The sequence below is a fragment of the Mercenaria mercenaria genome, chromosome 4 (genome assembly GCF_021730395.1).
Source record: "Mercenaria mercenaria strain notata chromosome 4, MADL_Memer_1, whole genome shotgun sequence".
Taxonomy (NCBI): Eukaryota; Metazoa; Mollusca; class Bivalvia; order Venerida; family Veneridae; genus Mercenaria; species Mercenaria mercenaria.
The window spans coordinates 8,483,036-8,498,254 of NC_069364.1; the positions used below are offsets into that span (position 1 = coordinate 8,483,036).

At 35.3% G+C, this 15,219-nt stretch overlaps 2 protein-coding genes across 2 annotated transcripts in view; one reads left to right on the forward strand and one right to left on the reverse strand.

The window, feature by feature from the left end:
* LOC123552655 (E3 ubiquitin-protein ligase rnf213-alpha-like) overlaps nt 1-10,792 on the reverse strand; it is a 128,875-nt gene extending 118,083 nt beyond the window's left edge. The window contains exons 1-4 of the mRNA XM_053540034.1: nt 10,596-10,792; nt 9,123-9,431; nt 8,128-8,425; nt 4,908-5,181 (exon numbers count right to left, since the gene is read on the reverse strand). Of these exons, the coding sequence (XP_053396009.1) occupies nt 4,908-5,181; nt 8,128-8,425; nt 9,123-9,408 (858 nt within the window). The 5' untranslated portion in view covers nt 9,409-9,431; nt 10,596-10,792. The remainder of the gene's footprint in view (nt 1-4,907; nt 5,182-8,127; nt 8,426-9,122; nt 9,432-10,595) is intronic.
* Nucleotides 10,793-13,441: 2,649 nt separating this feature from the next.
* LOC123552656 (E3 ubiquitin-protein ligase rnf213-alpha-like) overlaps nt 13,442-15,219 on the forward strand; it is a 123,284-nt gene continuing 121,506 nt past the window's right edge. The window contains exons 1-2 of the mRNA XM_053540035.1: nt 13,442-13,650; nt 14,226-14,491. Coding sequence (XP_053396010.1) covers nt 13,602-13,650; nt 14,226-14,491 — 315 coding nt within the window. The 5' untranslated portion in view covers nt 13,442-13,601. The remainder of the gene's footprint in view (nt 13,651-14,225; nt 14,492-15,219) is intronic.

Consider the following 15,219-nt stretch of genomic DNA (forward strand, 5'->3'; position numbering starts at 1 on the left):
CAAATCTAGCCTCAAGTAACCAACTATCGACAGTTTTCACAACATAATACAGTAAAATTCCGCTATTAAGACCACCCATGGTTCTTTGTAAAACTGGTCATATTAGCGGTCTGGTCTGATTAGTGGACAAGGCTATACGGGGAAGGTCTGGCAGATAATAACACATTGGAATACAATAAAGACGCAATAATGGCAAACACAGTGTTCAATTTATATGTAGTTCAACTTTTTCTTTCAAACTTAATTCTCTCCGTTTTCGTTTTTCCATGGCTATGTTAGTATCAGATACGAAAGAAGACTGATAAAGATAAGCATTTCATTAGCCTTAAATACTTGATCACTGTGTTAATCAAAAAATTACGGATCAAACTGTGTATTAATTAAGGACGCACTTAACTGATAATGATTTGAATTTTGTTCAATTAAAGACAATTACAACAATATCAAACCTTTTCAAACTTCATTCTCCGCTGAAATCCCAAAACGTATTTACATTAATAATAACAAACAAATACCGTTTAGATCTAATTAAATCTGTTTTAATCCAGTCAATTCGATCAGCGGGCATTCGTCTAATTACAAACAAATTAATTATTTCAACAATTTCTTATGTTAAAATAGCGATGTAAAACACCAATTTGAAACATCTTTAAATAACAATTCCAGACAATCAAACAGTTTGATACGTTGTTTTGATAACGTTTAAAAGACTTGTTAGCAATTAACGGATAAATACACAATGTACACGCTTAACGTGTTAACACGATGTCGCACGTGTTAATTCCCGCAGCGATTCGCGGTAACATACAGAAAAATTTGAGTGGTCGTAATTGCGGTGATTGATTAAGTGTGAAAAAATCAAACAGTTCTGAAATTGGTGGTCGCATTAGTGGATTAGCGGTCTGGTCGCATTTTCGGACAAACGACCATTGGTTTTAAGAAGGAAATATTCCGTTCTTTGCAAAATCGGTCGTATTAGCGGTGCGGTCGTAATTTCGGCGTGGGCGTAAGTAGGAATTTTACTGTAATAGTAAATTTCTGCGAAAAGATTCGAAGGATAAAACCAATATTGTGTGGTAATAGACTGACCTTTTATCTTAAAATTCCACACTTTTTACTTTTTCAACACGTGATGTAAATATTAGACGTCATGGCTTCTTAGGTCCATCCGATTACAAAATTATTGTGAACTTGTTCTTGACCAATTATCAACAATGATATAAATCATTAGAACTACATTAAATGTGGTCATTTTTTATTGTATGTTTTGTTTTAAGTTGTTAAACACTACCAAACAGGTACAAAAAGTTAACCAATAAGAAATAAATAGTTACTGCAGTTATTTTAAATGAGGAGAAACAACACACCTAACATTTACATTTCCTATTTTTCGTTGCAAAACCCAAAATACCATGATTCATTAGTACTTTCATCTTGTGCCTCGTTTTTCAGCATTTAAACACTCAAAATGGAACCAGTGGGGGCACATGACACATTCAACCTATTAAAGTCGATCAATGTAAAGAACAGATTTTTTAATACTGGTACAAAGTCAAACATGAGGAACCAGAACCAAGCGGAATTGTTTACATTCTTGACAGCTAGTTTTGATTTTCAATTTGGGAGAATAAAGAATAAATGTTGGTTTCAATGCATTAGGATTAGCTTCAGACATGTAGGCTTAATTATTGCCTTTAAAAATTGGCTATTGCTTATGAAATTCAGTGTTATGTTTATCACGTCAAAATCTCCTGATACTTTTTGGAGATTGTTCCTCTGCACTGTTGAATTTGAAAACAAGGCTAGATGTTTGGCACGTGGTTTCGGACGCGTGCCCTTACTGTTTTTTTACAAACATGGTAATTACTTTCATTTTATAAGTATATAGCTTTAATAATGAAAAATGTAATATTTTGTTGATAACTGGTACCTGTCGATAATTGTTAACCAGGGGCTATTAAATTATAATAGAGATAGAGTAAAAGTGCATCTGCAAAACTTGAACTGAAAATTCTAAATAAAAAGCGAGCATAATTCCATGAAATAATGGTACCAGATATCGCGATTTATGGACCTAGTGTCATATGATTTTGGTGACAATGTGGAACTGCTATCTTAAGCCCGAAAAAAATCCATTTTGTGATAACATTGAGTGAAAATGCATCAAAACATTAACCTGAAATTCTAAGTGAAAGGGGGCATATTTCTATACAAGAGGACCATGATGGTCCTGAATCGCTCACCTGTTCCCACATGACCCAGTTTTGAGTATGACGTCGTTTTTTCTATTATTTGACATAGTCACCTAGTTTTTGAGCTCATGTGACCCAGTTTTGAATTTGATCTAGATATCATCAAGATAAAAATTCTGACCAATTTTCATGAAGATCCATTGAAAAATATGGCCTCTAGAGAAGTCACAAGGTTTTTCTATTATTCGACCTATTGACCTAGTTTTCAAAGGTACGTGACCCTGTTTTGAACCTGACCTAGATATCATCAAGATGAACATTCTCACTAATTTTCATGAAGATCTCATGAAAAATATGGCCTCTAGAGAGGTCACAAGGTTTTTCTATTTTTATACCTACTGGCCTAGTTTTTGACCACACGTGACCCAGTTTCGAAACTAACCTAGATACCATCAAGATGAATATTCAGACCAATTTTCATGAAGATCTATTGAAAAATATGGCCTCTAGAGAGGTCAAAAGATTTTTCTAATTTTAGACCTACTGACCTAGTTTTTAATCGCAGTTGACCCAGTTTCAAACTTGACCTATATATCATCAAGATGAACAGTCAGACCAACTTTCATACACATCCCATGAAAAATATGGCCTCTAGAGAGGTCACAAGGTTTTTTCATTATTTGACCTACTGACCTACTTTTTGACGGCACGTGACCCAGTTTCGAAATTGACCTAGATATCATCATGATGAACATTCTGACCAATTTTTATGAAGATCCATTCAAAAGTATGGCCTCTAAAGAGGTCACAAAGTTTTTCTATTTTTAGACCTACTGACCTAGCTTTTGACCGCACATCACCCAGTTTCAAACTTGACCTAGATATCATCAAGATGAACATTCAGACCAACTTTCATACAGATCCCATGAAAAATATGGCCTTTAGAGAGGTCACACTGTTTTTCTATTATTTGACCTACTGACCTAGTTTTTGACCGCACGTGACCCAGTTTTGAACCTGATCTAGATATCATCAAGGTGAACATTCTGACCAATTTTCATAAAGACCCCATGAAAAATGTGACCTCTGAAGTGGTCACAAGGTTTTTCTATTATTTGACCTACTGACCTAGCTTTTGATGGCACGTAACCCAGTTTCGAACTTGACCTAGATATCATCAAGGTGAACATTCTGACCACTTTTCATGAAGATCTTGTGAAATATATGACCTCTAGAGAGGTCACAAGGTTTTTCTATTTTTAGACCTACTGACCTAGTTTTTCACCGCACGTGATGCAGTTTCGAACTTGACCTAGATATCATCAAGGTGAACATTCTGACCAATTTTCATAAAGACCCCATGAAAAATGTGACTTCTAGAGTGGTCACAAGGTTTTTCTATTATTTGACCTACTGACCTAGTTTTTGATGGCACGTAACCGAGTTTCGAACTTGACCTAGATATCATCAAGGTGAACATTCTGACAAATTTGCATGAAGATCTTGTGAAATATATGGCCTCTAGAGAGGTCACAAGGTTTTTCTATTTTTAGACCTACTGACCTAGTTTTTGACCACATGTAACCCAGTTTCGAACTTGACCTAGATATCATCAGGATGAACATTCTGACTAATTTTCATAAAGACCCCATGAAAAATGTGACCTCTAGAGTGGTCACAAGGTTTTTCTATTATTTGACCTACTGACCTAGTTTTTGAAGGCACGTAACCGAGTTTCGAACTTGACCTAGATATCATCAAGGTGAACATTCTGACCAATTTTCATGAAGATCTTGTGAAATATATGGCCTCTAGAGAGGTCACAAGGTTTTTCTATTTTTAGACCTACTGACCTAGTTTTTCACCGAACATGACCCAGTTTCGAACTTGACCTAGATATCATCAAGGTGAACATTCTGATCAATTTTCATAAAGACTCCATGAAAAATGTGACCTCTAGACTGGTCACAAGCAAAAGTTTACGCACGGACGCACGGACGGACGGACGACGGACGACGGACGCTGCGCGATCACAAAAGCTCACCTTGTCACTTTGTGACAGGTGAGCTAAAAACAGTTGAGCCTAAGGAATGAACCTTATTATAATGTGGGCGATGATGTAGAACTACTATGTTAAATTTGAATCAAATCCATGTAATAGTATCTGAGACAGAGTGAAAGTGCATGAAACTTTTAACCTTATATTCTAAGTAAAACATGGAAATATTTTAGTGTTGGTGGCAGAATTACTGGACCCAGGTATGGACCTTGTGTCATAATTATAATATGGGTAATGATGTGGCAAAACTACTTTAAGCTTGAATCAAAATCTGTATAAACAGCGATAGAGTGAAAGTGCATAAAAATCTCAATCTGAAATTTTAAGTGAAAAGATGGCAGAAAAATTCATTAAATATTCGTTACAGAGTTCTAGGCCTTGTGTCATATAATGAGGGACAATTTGTTTACGTTTAAAGCAAAGTTATCAAATAATAACTGAGATATATTAAAAGAGCATCAAAATTAGAAGTGCATCAAAATAAACCTGAAATTCTTAGTAATAAGGGGGCATAATTCATGAAATATTAGTGCCAGAGTGAAAGTGCATCAAACTTTTAACCCAGCTGTGGATGACTATGTGGATGCCAGTTCAGGTAGGACAGCTCTCCATATATTTCCTATAGTCAAGTTATAAAGCATAGACAAAGCACTTACTGTAGCAATAACCTTGATCTGCTCGAAGTCACCATTCAACTTGTACTCTGCAGCAAATTTTAAAATTGTTTTGGCTCCTTTTACACATGTACTTAATTGCCTGTACTTCTTCAACTGATCCAGCCTTTTTTTTATTTCTTTGTCAGTTGCTTTCAGATATTTCATCTCTTCCCTCATTTGCTCATAATCGTCTTTGTACATTTGTCCAAGAAGTTTTTCAAAGTCTCTAAACTGGATTTCACCTGTCTTGACTTTCTTTGATATTTCATCCCAGCTGATTGAAAAAAAAACAAGAGGGCTATGATGACATATATTGCTAATTAAAGTTTCACAGCTCAAACATGTAAAACAAGAAAATCTGCTTGCAAATCACCTTGAAAACTGACCTACAGGTTCATAGCTGAATATTTTCAAAGTTTTCCATACAGCCATATAGAAAAATCGACTTATTCCCAGCAGTCATCGTCTATTAAGAGCCAGACAGGCTCATCAACGTTCTTCATCCATATGCTGATGAGCCCATCTGGCTCTCAATGGATGACATGTTTTTCTTTTAACAATTTTAAGTAGGATGTCATGCAAGAAACATTTCTATGATTTTTTTTTTAAACTGCTTCAAAATTAAAGTGGTGGTTAAGAAGATGGTGTTTGATAACCTTTCTATTTTTAGGTGTGTGGTCATGTTTTTGACAAATTAGAATAATATAAATATCCTAGGTAGACGGTCAACTAAGGAACATTTCTGTGAAATCAGTTCAAAATAGAAGATGCTGTTTAGACATTTTTTTTAATTTTTAGCTCTGGCAGCCAAGTTTTTTGGTGGCATGGAAAAAGATCTTTTTAGTTTCCACTATATACAATGTAGGGAAAAGTGACCTACACCCTCTGACAGCCATCTTTTTTGAAATTCAATTGATCTGAACAATCTTTATAGAGGGTCCCCAAGGATCATCTGTGTTAAATTATTATTATTTTAAGATTGGGCCAGCAGTTTCTAACAAAAAGATTTTTAAAGTTTCTACTATAAAAAGTGTGTAAAGAAAGTTTGTTCCAGTTAAGCAAACGGCGATATTATTTTACTGCGATGTAACAGAAACAACTAGAGCTATCACTAAAGATGATTAATGTACCCCCCGCATGCACTGACACAGTACATTGCAATTTGACGCACACAAGATTGCATAATTATGTGGACTGTATGTATATAGACTGTATGTATACAGTATAGTAACAAAAAACAAAGTCCCATAACTATGCAGAATATCTATCTAAAATAATGTAACATGCACCATGCACAACTAGGGTTGATACTGATCACTTGTGTGAAGTTTTATTAAACTGTGTGTAAGAGTTTGGTAGATTAGGCACACACAAGATTGCATATGCAGACTGTATGTACATAGTATGCTAACAAGAAACAAAGTCCCATAACTCTGCAATTTTTGTCGCTGAAAGAACCTAACATGCCCCATGCACAACTACTGTTGGTACTGATCACTTGTGTGAAGTTTCATTAAATTGTGTCAAGGGGATGAGGAGAGATGGTGCGCACAAGATTGTGTCTATGTATATAGTATAGTAACAAAAAAACAAAGTCCCATAACTCTGCAAATTTTTTTTCTAAAAGAAACTAACATGCCCCATGCACAACTACTGTTGGTACTGATCACTTGTGTGAAGTTTCATTAAATTCTGTCAAGGGGATAAGGAGAGATGGTGTGCACAAGATTGCGTCTACAGACAGACGGCCAGACAGACAGACAGACAACCTGAAACCAGTATACACCCCCCCCCTTTACAACTTTGTTGTCGGGGGGTACAATAAAGGTTCATACCATTTACTGAAACATATGTTGCAATATATTTAAAAGTTTTTTGCTTTGTTTTACACTGCAGTAATTGAATTTGTATTGTACAAAAATAATTCTGATATTACATAACATGTTTGTGTTAGAATCAATGAAATAAGAAATATTTGTTTATTTTCAAAAGTTGAAAATACCTTAAGTTAGTACATAGAACAAAATGTTTTTTCTCCAATAAGAAAATCTGAAATTTACCAAATTTCTATAGTAGCATTACGTCAATATATCAGCATTTAATACAACAGAAAACTATATAAAAATTATGTCTTACTTTCCATGTTTTTGATAAGCTGATTTACTTTTGCATTTGGAACAAACTTTCCTAACACCCTTTACATATAGTGAAAGTGACCATGCCCTTTTGTGTCCAAGTTTTCAGATGAATCAGAATAATCTGAATATTTTTAGTAGAGGATAACTTACAGAAGGTTTGTATAAAATAATTTTAAACTATCAAACCAGAGGAGAGGTTGTTTACAGATTATTTGAACAAATTTAGGAGAGGACCTTACAATGATGCTACAGACTGATGAAGATCCATCAAGCAATTTATGAGAAGAAGTCATTAAAAGGTATTTATATTTTCAGCTCTACCAACCCATAAAAGTGGTCAGTACCCCCATTTGAACAAACTTGGGGTGGTACAGACCAAGTTCGATAAAAATCCATCAAGGAGTTCATTAAAAGAAGTTGTTTGAAGGTGTTTCCAATTTTAGCTCTAGCAGCCCCTAACGGACCAAATGCCCTCATTTAAACATGTGTATAAACTTTAGCAATGACTTTAATCAAAGCCAAGTAGTCAAAGACTACTGAATGATGTGATGGTCTTTTTCAAATGGTAGCAGATTTTTACAGTGATTTTATCTAGGAAAAGTCATAGTTTCTAAAGTGTAAAAAAAATCTATTTCATGCTTCTGAACATATTTTATTATACATAGTTATACACTGTAATCTCAATAAATCATCGATAAATTCAATACATTTTTCAGAATAATGCAGCCGGGTTGTGGCTACCAAATTTTTATTTACCTATATATTTGTAAAAACTGATACCTCGATAGGTTATTTACATGTTGTATACCAATTTGCCCATCCATTCTAAATTGAAGCAGAGCAGTACCAAATTACATAACTAGCACCTACTGGGTTAACTACCCCTAAATCCAAACAGAAGACAGATTATGACAGGTGATATTTTATGCATAAGAAGTTAGTGTCAGTTTCGAATGGAAATTTAACTTAATCCAAAAAAAAAACCACCAGCATCTGAGAACACCAAAGCAATTGGCAGTCTAGACTCTTATCAGTTTTCTCAGATCATAGTTATAGTACCATAGCATGAATGAAACATCTACCTCTTTTTCACAGGAATCCAGACTTTTTGCACAGTATCGTCCAGAGAAACACACTGGTCATAGACTCCCTGACATTGGTCATGCCATTGTTTTAAAAAGGTAGTGCTTTTGTTGTATACATGTAGTTCTGGGACCATATCTAACACTGTTTGTGGCAACTTAAATGCACACAGTTTTGGTGCAAATGTGTCTATATCCTCAACGTTTATTTCAGCTGCTGGCACACAAAATTCCTTTACCATATGGACATCAAAGTGTTCTTGTTTTTTCAGCGTGACATCAACTGATCTTCTGTCAACTATTCAAGAAAAATTAACAAATCTGATTTTATTAATGAAAATATACCGTGTTCATATTTTCAGGGAACAAGAATATGTATTATGTGACTTAATTCCTTGGTATTATGTATACAGTGAGGAACTACAAAAACACCACTGGGCAGTATAAACCGGTCACTTACAAGTACAATTTCACTCTAAATCCTCATTAATTGTTACATCAAGTCATTCAAAGTTAAAAGCAAAATAAAATAACTCGAGCATTGCATGTCAGCTCATCACAGAAAACAACTAGCCATAGGACACAGACGCCCCCACATACTGTGCCATCCTCTATATAGCAAAACTATCAAAGGGCCATAACTGCAATAAGTTCCTTCCTTTATGGTCATCTACACATCAAGCTTGTTCACCTGTGAAAGTTTGAAGCAAATCAGGCTAACAGTGTGGAAGGAGTTAGACACACAATATTTCGAGACATATGGACCGACAGACGGACAGACAGACGGACAGACAGACAACCTGAAACCAGTATACCCCCCCACCCTTACAAATTTGTTGTCAGGGTACAAAAAGTTAGATCTATAACTTAGTAAAAAGTGAATTGAGACAAATGTGCTGACAACATAGACACCTACAAGCAAGTGAGTGCAACTGATCTACCTATTCTTCCATAATGTATACAAAAGTATAATAGAAGGAAGTCAGAGTGTTTACCATTTGGTAAATGCTGACAGAGAGCAGCTAAAGTGGACATTTCTTCAGCTTGCATCTGGAATGCTCCAACTTCTTTTTGCCTAATCTGTATTACTTTTGTAATAACTTTTGCCGAGTACTCTTTCTCTGTCTGAACTAATTCTGCTAACTCTGGAAATGTGCCCTCCTTTGAAACTATCAAGTTCAGATCTCCAATAGAAATTGAGCCATCGTGAAGCTTTGATACTCTGCTATAAATCACTGACACTGCTGTTACTAAAATTTCTTTACATTCTTCTTTTAGCATATCAATCCTTTTCTGGTCTCTATCTGTAATAGATATCATAACTGCCATATATAACTATAGAAACAAAATATGGTCTGCTGCATATTTTCCATATTTTTCTTTATCAATCTAAAAAATTTCATGAAAAGATCACTTGACCTTTGAAAATTAATTATGTCAGTTTGATGGACTTTCTGTTGAATGAACGGACAAATTCAGGTTTTCCTAATTCAATTTCAGTTTTTAAAGCAAATAAGTAGTGTTGCCATTCATCCACTTCAGCTATATAGTTGGGACCCTTAGAGGAGGTGAAGTGGTGTACCTTCCCCCATCAATTTTCTATTATTATATCATAGTTTTGTCTACAATGATAAAATCTCATTACCTGAGAAAGAGATATTTTGACTATCAAAAACATTTTCAACCTTTTTGACGTGGCCAAGCGAAAGTGACCGTCAGGTCATGTGACCATGCTGATATTTTGAATGTCATATAAAAGCAAATTACTGCTTTAATTTTTTTAGCCAAATCATGAAATGATTGCCTCCCTTGTACACATGTAGTAGTGACGTCACTATTCAATGTATACACAAGCGATTCAGACGAAAGATGAAACTGCTGAATCAAATGAATTAAAAACATTTTTTTAACTTTTTATGTACTTAATTCTGTTTGGTATGATAAAAAAAATATCATATTGCAGCGTGTGTGACAGTGATATTGTCAATCCTCAAAACAGAATGTCACAACTCAGCTTTCACCTTAGGTGACATTCTGCCCTTGGGTTGACAATATCAATGTCACACACGCTGCAATATAATATTTATATAATATCAAATGGAACATTCTAGCATTTATCTGAAGTAAAATTGGAAAACAAAAACCTTGTAATTTCTTCAATAAATTTTATGCACAATTTGTTATTTTATGGATAGATCTACATGTATGTGCAATATACATGTATAAGATCAGCACACTCTTAACAAAGTCTGGGTAAGGAGGATCAAACTTTTATCTCAAAAACTGCAAGCAACTGGGACTTTGCAGCATGTTTTTCAAATTAAAGACGTGTTTACACTGGCATTTTACCTTTATACAAAACATGACCTACTTAAGATAAATAAATAATTTCAATAGTGATGTATTAAAAATCCTACTAGACAACATTTAATTGATTTATACATGCTCTTTTTTAATTTGAAACTTACAGTATATTATAAGATAGTGCTGGAAAGGCGCCCAATTCAGCACATGTTTCAGAATACTTTTCTCTATGTCCCTTTCTGTTGTTTTAACATGTTTCTTCCATTCAGTGACAAACAAATCTGACAGGAGCCATCCATAGCGCCTGCTTTCATCTTTTGAGAACTGATTATAGTTTACAGAATACCCTTTGGAAATAGCCTGAAAAACAATATTTCAGTCATTGCAAAACTATTACAAATTGTATTTAGTATTTAAATGACCAGTGTTAAGTAACAATAAATGTATAAAACACTTTAAGGATTACTACCTGTAATAGGCCTCAATTCAACCAAAAGCGTACATAGAACTTGATAATTTAAGCTTTAACAAGAGGACCATGATGGTCCTGAATCGCTCACCTCTTCCAACATGACCCAGTTTTGAGTATGACCTCGTTTTTTCTATTATTTGACATAGTGACCTAGTTTCTGAGCTCATGTGACCCAGTTTTGAACTTGACCTAGATATTATCAAGATAAAAATTCTGACCAATTTTCATGAAGATCAATAACTAGAGAACCACTTGACCCAGAATGTTGAAACTTCATAGGATGATTGCCCATGAAGAGAAGATGACCCCTATTGAATTTGGGGTCACTCCGTCAAAGGTCAAGGTCACAGGGGCCTGAACATTGAAAACCATTTCCGATCAATAACTAGAGAACCACTTGACCCAGAATGTTGAAACTTCATAGGATGATTGGTCATGAAGAGTAGATGACCCCTATTGATTTTGGGGTCACTCCGTCAAAGGTCAAGGTCACAAGGGCCTGAACATTGAAAACCATTTCCGATCAATAACTAGAGAACCACTTGACCCAGAATGTTGAAACTTCATAGGATGATTGGTCATGAAGAGTAGATGACCTCTATTGAATTTGGGGTCACTCCATCAAAGGTCAAGGTCACAGGGGCCTGAACATGGAAAACCATTTCCGATCAATAACAAGAGAACCACTTGACCCAGAATGTTGAAACTTCATAGGATGATTGTACATGCAAAGTAGATGACCCCTATCGATTTTGGGGTCACTCCATTAAAGGTCAAGGTCACAGGGGCCTGAACATTGAAAACCATTTCTGGTCAGTAACTTGAGAACCACTTGACCCAGAATGTTGAAACTTAACAGGATGATTAGTCATGCAGAGTAGATGACTCCTAACGATTTTGGGGTCACTCTGTGAAAGGTCAAGGTCACAGGGGCCTGAACATTGAAAACCATTTCCGGTCAGTAACTTGAGAACCACTTGACCCAGAATGATGAAACTTCATAGGATGATTGGTCATGCAGGGTAGATGACCCCTAACGATTTTAGGGTCACTCTGTTAAAGGTCAAGGCCACAGGGGCCTGAACATGGAAAACCATTTCCAATCAATAACTTGAGAACCTCTCGACCCAGAATGTTGAAACTTCATAGGATGATTGTTCATGCAGAGTAAATGACCCCTATTGTTTTTGGGGTCACTTCGTTAAAGGTCAAGGTCACAGGGGCCTGAACATTGATAACCAGTTCCGATCAATAACTTGAGAACCACTTGACCCAGAATGTTGAAACTTCATAGGATGATTGAACATGCAGAGTAGATGACCCCTATTGATTTTGGGGTCAGTCTATTAAAAGTCAAGGTCACAGTGGCCTGTTCATGTAAAATCATTTTTTGGAAATAACTTGAGAACCACTTGACCTACAGTGTTGAAACTTAATAGGATGATTGGACATGCAGAGTAGATGACTTGAGAACCACTAGGCCAAGAGTGTCGAAATTTAGCGGGATGACTGGACATGCCAAGTAGATGATCCCTATTGCAGCCAACCATCAGTGTCTCTTTGACTTTCGCTCCTGACCCCTATTGACTTCTTGCCTATAGGACTTTGCATTGGGGGAGACATGTGCTTTTTTACAAAAGCATTTTCTAGTTTAATATTAGGAACAACAGTCGAAAATCTCGTTGTTTAAAACATAGGCGGTGAAGCTACATGTAGGCCTATCCTTTATGGAAGTGATGGCTGAAAATGGTCAATTAAACGATAATTATTTTAAAAGGTAATTTAAAAGGTTGTAATCTTTTAAAATGTAGAGTGATTGTCACACATATTCTAAATTAAAAATTTGACTGTTGAATGCCATTGCCGACCGATCCATGAAAATTTACCCGACCCGAAATATTTTATATTGATTTTATCTACAAGATTTATTTTATTGCTTCCATTTTATTAATGATTAGATAAATGTTTAAGCCTTAAAATGATACCAAATAAGCTGGATTCTAAATCACGATGACCAGGTTAATTCTTCGTATATAGTAAGTCTCCTAATTCTGTTCACCTCTGGGACGCAACCAATTCATGTGCTGAACTATAGACGTGAATTACCCTATTTACGTCCCTTAGAAAGCTAGATGACATTTGCAGCAATTTATTCTCCAGCTATGAACAATGTTTATCTCCGGAAACTACATGTAATTTTATGATATTTATTCATGAAACAGACAAATGCTAAAGTCACTGTGTATGTCCCGGACAAAGGGTAAAAATCCCAGAAATTTTAATTCAGAATCCCGGAAATGTCCTGAAAAATTATGGCATGTATGCAAGTATGGTCACATAATGAATCCAAATATAGGTGACATTTAGGGCAGCTGTACTGCACTTAGACTGACAACAGGTCAGTGCTGGTGTGGAATTAAGGAACACTGTATAAGTTTATTGACTACTTTACATATTAATTTAAATACTGTTTGAAAGTGATACATATTAAATCCTTATCAATTAAAAGAATCAATTTTATATCTGTTTCAGAAAACTAACAGACCATACGTTTGAGTTTGAATTTGATCTGAAGATTCCAGCTGCAAAGATTGTTTCAGGAAAGAAAATCCAGTACAAGTATTGTGTCCAGAAACTTGATAAATCAGGGAAAGATCAGTATACATGGGAGCACTATTTGAAGGATACTTACACTGGAATGGGTGCTAATAGAACTCTCACACTGATAGAGAGATGGAGACAGATAGGTAAAACTTTAAATATGCTATCTCTTGTAGAAGTATAGTGGTATATACATGTAACTATACATGGTCAAGTGGAGCTTATAGGGTATATGAATGTCAAACAATCAAAAGATAAATGTATACATGTGCAAAGTTGAAGATATATGCCTTGATACTTTCACATTATCAAAGTAAATTACTATGAATGAAAATTGTTATAGGTAACAAGGCTTTGAAAATTTTGAAAACTCAATTAGTCTGAGACAAAAATCAAGTCAAATTTTACTAAGTCTGCACTATCCAACCTGATGTAGTTATACATAGTAATATATTTGTAACCTGATAAATTAGTATGTCATGCATAAAAGATAATTTTTCAGTCACCGTAATTAATCTGTAAATGATAAAGATCAGGCAGATTATATCCGAGTGCTACTTTGTTCAGACTTTAATGTTTTGCAAGGACAAATTTGTCTCCTTCATTATGATAATGTTACAAAAATGTTTCTTGCACTCTGTTATTTAATAATTTAAGAGTCAAACTACTGTTTAAGAAAACCAATAAGTACAGGTTTTCTCATTGTGGTTTACTACAACAGATGTTTGGCACCAGTATGATGGAGTTATTGAGAGAGAACCATCAACCTGGGATAGAGTTTCCAACTTTATATTTTCCTGGAGGACAGAGTTGATAAAACATGCTAAGAAAGGAATAGATTATTTCAGCACAAATATACTACAAGCTGAAGACTCGAGTTACTCAGTATCTCTGGAACAGCTTGAAATGCTGCTAACTGGTTACAAGAGAATGTATTATCATGATGGTAGATGTTGGGATTATAAGGATTATCGTTTTAAAGAAGAGGTAAACACATTAACAAAAATCTTAAATGGCATACAGGAGTGATTAGCCACTTTTGTCAACCTGCGAAGTAGATGACTTCCTTAGTGTTTTTTGGGGATAAGTACCTCAAAGGTCAATGTCACAGTGATCTGATGACTAGAGGATGTTTGAATCTACAGCTATTAAACCACATCGAATGTTTATAGTGGTGGGTAAAGAACGCCTATTGTTTTAGGTGATATTGCTTGAAAGTCTAAGCTAATAAGTGTCTCGAGGTCCTCAAAGGTTCCTTGCCAACAGACATCTTTAGGTCAATGGGCCAAGTGCAGATCTGTGGATCACGGGGTTGTGAATTTGATCTTTAGGTGAGGCGTATGTTCTCTGTTACGACTGGATAAGTTTTAAAGACATTGTGTCTGAAATCATTCATTCTCCACCTCTGATTCATGACCCCTTTCAGGTTTCTTCAGATCTAGTTCAATCATGCAGAATTCTGGTTGCCATGGAAACAAAAAGGAAAAACCTTCTCAGAAATCAAAATAATGTGGCAGCAATGTTCCTAGTTTGACCAAATTCTTTCAAACTGTATTAATTTGTTAGAAAAACATATGCAACAGGGGGTTGAGCTAGATTTCTTTAGTATGCTGTATGGAAGACTAGAAAATCTCCTGTCAAACAGTTTACTGGATTTCAGAATAGTTTCACAGCAATGAGCTGTAAGAGACTTTCAGACAATGTTGGTTTGGTTA